General features: G+C 55.9%; 1 protein-coding gene and 5 non-coding genes across 6 annotated transcripts; 2 read left to right on the top strand and 4 right to left on the bottom strand.

Annotated features, from left to right (window-relative positions):
- Nucleotides 1-1,431: 1,431 nt before the first annotated feature.
- LOC105473884 (hes family bHLH transcription factor 7) lies at nucleotides 1,432-7,354 on the top strand. Its single transcript, XM_024790513.2, has 5 exons — nucleotides 1,432-2,480; nucleotides 2,835-2,901; nucleotides 4,849-4,944; nucleotides 5,546-5,633; nucleotides 5,954-7,354. Exons 1-5 carry the CDS (start codon nucleotides 2,419-2,421, stop codon nucleotides 6,403-6,405), a joined length of 765 nt encoding a protein of 254 aa, XP_024646281.1. The 5' UTR covers nucleotides 1,432-2,418; the 3' UTR covers nucleotides 6,406-7,354.
- Nucleotides 2,176-2,246, bottom strand: TRNAG-GCC (transfer RNA glycine (anticodon GCC)). Its single transcript has one exon. It is a non-coding gene; the product is annotated as a tRNA-Gly (tRNA).
- On the bottom strand, nucleotides 6,945-7,033 carry TRNAR-UCU (transfer RNA arginine (anticodon UCU)). The gene is given in 2 exon segments: nucleotides 6,945-6,980; nucleotides 6,997-7,033. It is a non-coding gene; the product is annotated as a tRNA-Arg (tRNA).
- Nucleotides 7,355-7,549: 195 nt separating the features above from the next.
- On the top strand, nucleotides 7,550-7,631 carry TRNAL-UAG (transfer RNA leucine (anticodon UAG)). Its single transcript has one exon. It is a non-coding gene; the product is annotated as a tRNA-Leu (tRNA).
- Nucleotides 7,632-8,087: 456 nt separating this feature from the next.
- On the bottom strand, nucleotides 8,088-8,159 carry TRNAQ-CUG (transfer RNA glutamine (anticodon CUG)). Its single transcript has one exon. It is a non-coding gene; the product is annotated as a tRNA-Gln (tRNA).
- A 523-nt stretch (nucleotides 8,160-8,682) lies between these two features.
- Nucleotides 8,683-8,755, bottom strand: TRNAK-UUU (transfer RNA lysine (anticodon UUU)). Its single transcript has one exon. It is a non-coding gene; the product is annotated as a tRNA-Lys (tRNA).
- Nucleotides 8,756-8,860: the final 105 nt, after the last annotated feature.

The raw sequence follows: 8,860 nt of genomic DNA, 5'->3' as shown, positions 1-8,860 counted from the left end.
GTCCAAAGTGATTTATTATTATTATTATCATCATTATTTTGAGACGGAGTCTTTCTCTGTTACCCAGGCTGGAGTGCAGTGGTGCGATCTCGGCTTATTGCAAACTCCGCCTCCCAGGTTCAAGCGATTCTCCTGCCTCAGTCTCCCGAGTAGCTGGGATTACAGGCGTGTGCCGCCACGCCCGGCTAATTTTTGTATTTTTAGTGGACAGAGGGTTTCGCCATGATGGCAGCCTGGTCTCGAACTCCTGAAATCAGGTGATCCACCTGCCTCGCTGTACCAAAGTGCGCGGATTACAAGCATGAGCCACCGCGCCCGGTCCCAAAGTGATCTTTTAAAACATAAGTCAGATAATATAACTTTCCTAATGAAAATCCTCCACTAGCTTCCAATTGCCTTTAGACTAAAATCCAAACCCCTTCAACACTCTCCAAGATCCTGTGGGATGGGCTACGCCTGACTCTCCAATCTGATTTCTGCCACTCTGCAAATTCCCCATCCCGGGTTCGCTGGACCTCTTTCTCCAGCTCCCACCAGCAAATAGCTCTCCTGCCTCAGAGCCCGTAGTTGCAGTTCCCTTTACCTGGACTCAAGGCTGCTGACTACGCTGGCATCAAGTATCAACTCTTCACAGAGGCTGTCTCTGACCACCCAGAGTAAAGTAGCCCTTCACTTTCAAGTCATCGCCATGACCCTTTTGTTTTGTTTTGTTTTTGTTTTGTTGTTGTTTTCTTTCCACAGCCTCATAACCATCTGAAGCTATCTTACGTTATTTTTTGCTTTCGCAGTTATTGTCTGTCTTTCCCATTGTAACGTAAGCTTCAGGAAGGCCCAGACCCAATGTACTCCTTCCAGTACTCAGCACACGGGAGGCACCCAATAAATATGGGCTGACCGAATAAATCCAGCAGCTGCGCACACAGGCATATAGATAGATGCACGTGTTTGTTTGTTTGTTTTGTTGTTGTTGTTTTTGTTTTTTGTTTTTTTAAACAACAGTTTCCTTCTGGAGGCCACGGTTACTACTTAGAGCTAAGAAGAGAGCATTCGCAGTCACAGATACAATCCGAGGACGAGACAGAGACCCAGACCCTGGCGCAAATAAAACAGGCTGAAGGAAACGGGAGAGACAGCTCCAGGGTGAGTTCCAGAGAGAGAGAGACCCAGATAGACTAAGACCGAGACAAAGATTCACTCAGCGAACCTAAGACCCGAGCCCACAGGTCCCGGCAGCTACCGCGGACAGAGCCAGGAGGAGGAGGCGAGCGGAGGGAGGCTTAGCGCGCCGGAAGGGAGCGGACCGTGGGGAGCCTCGCCGCCCCGCCCCGCCGCTCCGCCCCGCCCGGCTCACAAGTGGTCGCCGCAGGTGGCGGTGCGCCTGCCCGCCCGCCCTCGGGGCCGACGCGTGCGGGATCAAAGCGGCAGGGAAGGGGCGGGGAGGGGAGGTGGCAGGAACCCGGAGGTGTTAGCGAGCTTCCCAGGGGATGGCAGGAGCGTGGGAGCGCAGAGTCCCGGGAGGCGACAGAGACTCGGAGAGACGATGAGATACCAGAGACCCGAAAGAACCAGAGGCGGAGATGCAGACGCCAAGAGACCGGAGAGACGCGGAATCAGAGATGCGGAGGAACGAGACCACCGACACCCAGAGAGACCCAGGGTAGAAGTCGCTGAAGATCTGGAAAGAACGTGAGAGATACAGAGATGGAGAAGCTAAGGGGCACTCAGAGACCCAGAAAGGAGGCTAGACAAAAAAGGCACAGATCCATAGACTTAAGAAAAGGAAGCGTGCTTCAGAGAGAACGGAAAATAATAGAGGAAGAGAGGTGGAAAGAACAAGGGATTTAGAGTAGGGGGCGGGAAGACCTGGCCCCTCCCCCGCGGGGGGCCGAGAGGACCCCCGGGGCAGGGATCCGAGCACTGTGTCCTTTCTCAGGGTCACGCCTGTGGAGGTGCGGGCGGGGGACGGAGGGAGGAGTGTGGAGGATGCAGGACCCCCAGGCTGGGAGGAGGGGAGAGTGAGGGAGTGCGGAATCAGGGTGTAGGCCTGGGGCTGCAAACTCTGCTATAGTCAAAAGGCTAAGATTTATATTTGGCAGAAATATTTGAGTGAAAAGATGCTTTTTAGATGCTACCAAATGTATTATCCTCTCTTTGGAGAGGAGAAAATAAGGCTCTTGCATTGGCCGGGAATCGAACCCGGGCCTCCCGCGTGGCAGGCGAGAATTCTACCACTGAACCACCAATGCGTGATTACTGGGGTGTGCCAGGAGACTATCTGAGTTCGTAAGAGGTTGAGGCGGACCCGGACAGGCAACTGTGTAGGCCGGGGAACTGGTCCCGAATAGTTGACGTGGGTGGAGCGCCAGGTCATCCTTCCTCTCGTCCGGATCCGGCCACCGGGCCATAAAGCCGCCCCATATGGCCAGGGGCGGCCCCACACCCGGGTGCGAACAGCCTGGGGCCCCCAGCCTCGCGTGCAGGTGAGAAAAATTCAGCCCGAGCCCAGGTTCCCAAGGAGGGGGGCAGCGGGGGCTGTTGGGGCCACACATTTGCGTTCCCATTTGGCTGAGGGACGGAGCGGGGGGATGTGCTGGGGGCCCTGATCCCAAATGGGAGCTCCCTCCTCAAGGTCTGTGCCTCTCTAGGCTCTGGCTACAGCAAGAAAGGCTCCGTTACAAAACCAAGGTGCGGAGGGCCGTTGGGAGGGCTTGGAGGAATCCCCACTGGTCTCTGACTTCACAGCTATCTTCCTTCTCGGTCTGCAACCCTGTCTTTCCGTGTCTTTATCCCTGGCAACCTGGCTGTCCCGTTCAGTTTCTGATTTATCTTCTCAGGCACTTTGTTCCGAAGCCCCCGAGTGGTCAGGCATCGTTCTGCGGAGGGTCATGTTCTTGGTTTGAGGTGGGTGTTGATCCCTTTTCTGTATCCCTTGCTTTCCCCTTAGTAAAACTGCCTGCTCCCTGCTACCCTACAGTCACCAGGGGCCTCCAGAAGCAAGCAATGCGGGCACACTTGCGTGAGGTGTCCCATCAGCCACACTCCTGAATCTCCTATGACTAGTTTTGAATCAAATACTTGTGCTGTAAGTGGAAAGACCTCTCCACTCCTACCTATGTTTCAAAGACTTGCTCCCTCTGCCTTGAAGTTCCTCCTTAGTCCAGCCATCCTCAAGGAGACCTTTTCCCGGAGCACCTATTTCACTGGGCTTCTGTAACAGCTACTTAGTGTCACGTGGTCTTTTCCATTAGCTACTGCAGGGATAAGCTGGGTCTCTCCTGCGTATCTCACTATGACTCGCCCGAGCCTAGACCAGTGTCCTGTCCGCACAGTGGGCGCGCAGATGTTCGGGGACTTGAATGTAACTGGCTTAGACAGAACAGAGCGCCTCTCCAACCTCCTGGCAGAGCTTCGGTTGAGTCGGACGGATTCACCCAGCACACTCGGGTTGCTCCCTGTCTCGACTAGGAAGCGAACTCGGAGATGATGTATAACATTCAGCCTGGGGGCTGTTTCAGGGTTAGTGAGGGTACAGTAAGTCTCCCACAAAGCTGCAATTCTGGAGGAACTCTGAATTTCATCCCCAAGCCAGCTCTGCCCCTAATAACCTCCTGCCTTCAGCTGGGTTCCGCCTCCTTATACAGCCTTATGGTCCGTAAACCAGCCAGTGCCCCCATTCACCCCTCACTTCCCACACTCCCAGGCCAGTTTCTCTACTTCCCCTCCCCCCTTCACTCCTCCTCTTTCCGGGAGCCTCGTGCCGGGTCCTAGAGGGGCAGAATCCGGGTGCCGAAGGGGGCGGGGTCGGGTCCTATCCCTCCTACCCTGGGGCCGCGGAATATAAGGCTCCAGGCGAGCAGGGACCCGGTCCACACCAGGGTCCGGAGGAGCAATGGTCACCCGGGATCGAGCTGAGAATAGGGACGGCCCCAAGGTGAGAGGCGGGAGGGGAGGGAGCAGAGGTCCCTGGTTTGGCCAGGGGACTGGGCCCCTGACGCCGTCGGTCTGGAGAGAGACTGGGGACGCAGGGGTGGAAGGGGAGCCGTGCTCCAGGACTCCAGGAGCCAGGAGCTGGAGAGGAAGCTGCAAAATATGAAGAAGGGGACAGGGGTCAGAGCCAGACCTGAGTGGGCGGCGGAAACATAGGACTAGGGGTCTAGGTAATGGGGGTCGGCACCGTGTGGCCTGGGGAGGGAGCCGGTGTCGGAGTAAAATAAGCAAGTAGAGGGCAGAGCCAAGGGAGGAGGGTGGGAACGAAAAGAGAAGAGGATAGTCTCTTGCTCTACGCTGGCTGTGAGGCGGGCGGGGTTGGCCCAAGACGGTCTTGTAGAGAAGGCCCCGGGGCGTTGGTTCCAGAGGCCCCACACTGGTGGAAGATTTTAGGAGAACCAGTGGAGAAGGTGACGGCCTGGAGGGTTTTGAGGGAGAAGAGGCGGCGCGGTCGCGCTAGGTATCTCCCTTTCTATACTCAGGGCCGCCAGCTCTGAGCCTGGCACCGTGCGGCGCACGTGCCTGCGCGCAGAGGGTTCCCAAAGTTCTCCACTGAGACAGAGAGAAACTGCACGAGACGGAGACGTAGAGAGAAAAGAGGAGGAGAGACACAGAGAGGGGAGGAGGGAGGAAGAGACTGAGAGAGGAGAATGCGAAGATCCGGGGAGGCGAGCTACAGAAACTGATCTAGGGGCATTGGGAGGGGGAGCGGAGAGGGATCGAATGGGGTCGACCCTAGGCAATCTGGGGTCTTGGGGCCGGGGTGGAAGCCGGGCTCTCCCAGCGGCGGGATCCGACGCCGGCGCGGCCGCGCTGAGTCTCGGTCCGGTCGGCCCGCTCTCCTTTTCCCGCTGGTCGCAGATGCTGAAGCCGCTTGTGGAGAAGCGGCGCCGGGACCGCATCAACCGCAGCCTGGAAGAGCTGAGGCTGCTGCTGCTGGAGCGGACCCGGGACCAGGTCAGTCCCTCCGCTAGCCCCGGGTCCCCAAGCTTCCCGTTTCTGCGTCCCAGGGCTTCCCACTGGGGTGGGGACACGTGCTTGGTTTGCAACTCTGGCTCCAAGGCATCCTCACTCGAGTCCCGCCTTTGGAATTCCATCCCAGACCCCCACTCGCTCTCAGAACGCGATCTTCTTCGCCACCCCTCGGGTCTGTAAGTTTCACGCCTGGTTCTGTAAATTTCGCTCCCGGGTTCGGTGCGTTTCACCCTTTGGGTCTCTTAACTGTCCGCTTCCCCCTCCCCCATAACCAGCTTCTGATCAGCCAGCTTCTGTTCTGTCGGGTGGTTAATTTCATTCCCTGGGTTGCGGTTTCAAATCTCCTCCTCACGCGTTGGGCCTTGGTTCCATCCCCTCGGATTGGACAGTTTCGTCTCGGGGTGGGCCAGGACCTCCCTTGGTCATCTCCACGCCGCATTTGGTCGCGCGTTCTGTGGGCAGTGCGCAAATGCGATCGGGGGTACCCCCAGCTCCCGCATCCGCCCCTCCCTTCTTCCCCCTGCCACTTTCCCCCTTTCTCCCCACCCCTTTCTGTCTCTGCGCCCTCCCCTCCCGTCTGTAGAACCTCCGGAACCCGAAGCTGGAGAAAGCGGAGATACTGGAGTTCGCCGTGGGCTACTTGAGGGAGCGAAGCCGGGTGGAGTCCCCGGGTACAGCGCGGGGGTGGGGCAGCGGAGGGAGGGAGGGGGGACGCCAGGAGGCTCCGGCCGGGGCAGAGCGGGCGGGCCCTGCGGTGGATGGTGGGCTTGGGGAGTGGCCGGTTCTGCTCCGAGGCGAGGTTAATAATACCCGCGCGTGTCTGTCTCTGTGTCTCCCTCATTTTCTCCCTCTCTCCGTCCATCTGGCTTCCTGTCTCTGTGCGCCTGTCCGGCCTTGGTATCTCTGCGCCCCACCCCTTCCCTCACCCCTGCTGGGCCCCTGCCCTGCCCACCTGTGCTCCCGCCGGCCGCACCCACCGCCGCGGCTCCAGGGGTTCCCCGGTCCCCAGTCCAGGACGCCGAGGCGCTCGCCAGCTGCTACTTGTCCGGTTTCCGCGAGTGTCTGCTTCGCTTGGCGGCCTTCGCGCACGACGCCAGCCCGGCCGCCCGCGCCCAGCTCTTCTCCGCGCTGCACGGCTACCTGCGCCCCAAACCGCCCCGGCCCAAGCCGGTAGAGCCGAGGCCTCCAGCGCCGCGCCCATCCCTGGACCCCGCCGCACCGGCCCTTGGCCCCGCGCTGCACCAGCGCCCCCCAGTGCACCAGGGCCCCCCTAGCCCGCGCTGCGCATGGTCCCCATCCCTCTGCTCCCCGCGCGCCGGGGATTCTGGCGCGCCGGCGCCCCTCACCGGACTGCTGCCGCCGCCACCGCCGCCTCACAGACAAGACGGGGCGCCCAAGGCCCCGCCGCCCCCGCCGCCCGCTTTCTGGAGACCTTGGCCCTGAGCCTTGGGGGGTGGTGGGGGCGGGGTCTAGGGGTGGGGTAGAGACTCCAGCCCGAGGGCAGCAGAGGGACCCGGGCGTCCGGGCGAGCAGGTGTTGGGGAGGGCGGCGGGGCGCGCGGGCTCAGCGCGCGGGTGAGATGTGGTCTATATTAGAGTATCTATATAAATATATATTTCCCTGGTTCCTGTCCCTTTTCCCTGCCCCAACTTCTTCCTTGCGTCTAGGATTGTACTCTCTCTGCCCCCCAGCCGAGTCCCAGTCCCTTCCCGAGTCCCTAGTGCATGGAATAAAGTGGTTATTAAATCCCCGTGTGTCCCCGAGCCAGGGGCCTGCCTTTATCTCGACGTCCACGCCCACTTTCCCTTCCCTTCTGTCTCCCACCCTCAGTCCTGCTCTCCATGGCCCAAGCCCCGGGGCAGACAGGTAAGTAAAGAAGAGAGCAGGGCGGGAACTGAGATCGAAATAGAAACCAGGTGGAAAAAGAGAGCGATAGGGTAGGGGGAGAAAAAAACGGATAAAAGGAAAATTTGAAATAAAATCGACTCTGGTGGGATTCGAACCCACAACCTTTGAATTACTCTAATTCGTCACTAGAAGTCCAATGCGCTATCCATTGCGCCACAGAGCCACCTCGCGGGCGGCGGCATCTTCTAGCTTACCGGTACTAGAGTGGGAAAGGGGCAGGGTTGGGGGAGTGGGGGGCGGACATACCAGGAGCGCGCGGTTTGGATCGCAGAGGCCAAGCCAGGTAGAGGGAGCGGGCGCAAAGCATGTTAGCCAGGTGAGAGCGAGGGTGCATATAGGTCGAAAAAACAGGGAGGGAGAACAACGGAAAATGGGTGAGCGAGCGAGTGCAGAGCTCCGGCTGCCCGATTGGGGGCTGCTTCCGGCTCAGGCGCTCCCCACTCCCAGATGTAGTCCCACCCAAATAAACTAGTTTTGTTGTAAATTTCTGTGTGTTTCTGTCTCTTCTCGTTTATCTGTTCTGCCATCTGCTGCTATGCGGTCCAGAGTCTCGATGGTTCCCCATTTCCAGTCTGAAAGATATGGAAAAGGAGATGCATCAGTTTGGCACTCTTAGTTTTGCCCCATTCCCTGCTTCTAGTCTCTTAGGAGGACAACGGGGACACTGTGCTTTCACGCAGGTAGCGTGGCCGAGCGGTCTAAGGCGCTGGATTTAGGCTCCAGTCTCTTCGGAGGCGTGGGTTCGAATCCCACCGCTGCCAGGCCGGAGTTTTTCTGGTGGATCAAGCACCTGACATAATTCCGTTAGGTTCTACCTATTTACATGCAGAGAGTAATTTTATTAATTCTCCTGTTAATAGTTTCACCATCATCTTCCGTGTTTGGTCGTCCAGACAGATCATACTCCTGCATTCATCCCTCAAGCTAAGACCTGATAGTAGCTGCTGAAGCAACGTTTCCTTTCTTCATAACATCTCTATTTTAACATGTTTTCAAATGTTAGCTCAGCTTCCAAGATATTTAAATAATTTGTTGTATGTTCTCCTAACACTGTGTTATAGGACCCAATCACCTGGTAGGAAAAGCACAAATAACTGGTAGTGTCCTAGTTTCCTTTTTTTTTTTTTTCGGTCGGATTCTCTTGGGTCATAGGAGTATTCCTGTGTGAAAATCAATTAACAGTATGCAACATGCTGATATTGAAGGGAAAAAACTCAAGGTTCCACCGAGATTTGAACTCGGATCGCTGGATTCAGAGTCCAGAGTGCTAACCATTACACCATGGAACCACCCTCTTACTGCCTCTCAAGATTATGTACATTACTGGACATTCTATTTTGCGTGTTTTCCACACCCGTCACTGAAAGAAAACGAAAATAAAACAAAATCTGCTGTTGGATATGGTAGACACCGTTATCGAGCACTTGAAATATATGAATTCAGATGCATTGCCAGCTGCTAAATATCTTCTTTTGAAGGCTTTGTACAAACAAAAAGACTTAAAATTTCATTAATAATTTTAAAATGTTGATTATGTGTTAAAATAAGATTTTGATATATTAGGGTAAGTAAAATAGATCCGTCAAATTAATTTCGCTTGCTTCTTTTTATTCTTTGTAATGTGGCTACCAGAAAATTTAAATTCGATAATACAGCTCGCGTATGTCGTTTTCAAAGTATATTTATTACCCTCCACCGTCAGTTGCTGTATTTTGCGGAAACCAAGTTTCTGTTCCACTTAGTTTTAAAAGCTAGTAACTATTTTTGTTACTATTTTAAGCGAAGTGCGGTACCTTAAAAGGTAAAACAATCCGCCCGAACAGGGACTTGAACCCTGGACCCTCAGATTAAAAGTCTGATGCTCTACCGACTGAGCTATCCGGGCTCTTAGCATAGCTCTTACTCTTTCTTTATAAGAGAATTCTCTATATGAAAATCCAGGTTTGTAGAACCGCAAGAGGATTGTGTGTACCTATGCAGAATATTTTGG

The sequence above is a fragment of the Macaca nemestrina genome, chromosome 17, assembly GCF_043159975.1.
Source record: "Macaca nemestrina isolate mMacNem1 chromosome 17, mMacNem.hap1, whole genome shotgun sequence".
Lineage (NCBI taxonomy): Eukaryota > Metazoa > Chordata > Mammalia > Primates > Cercopithecidae > Macaca > Macaca nemestrina.
The sequence above is the reverse complement of the archived record's forward strand: the minus strand, read 5'-3'. Positions and strand labels throughout refer to the sequence as shown.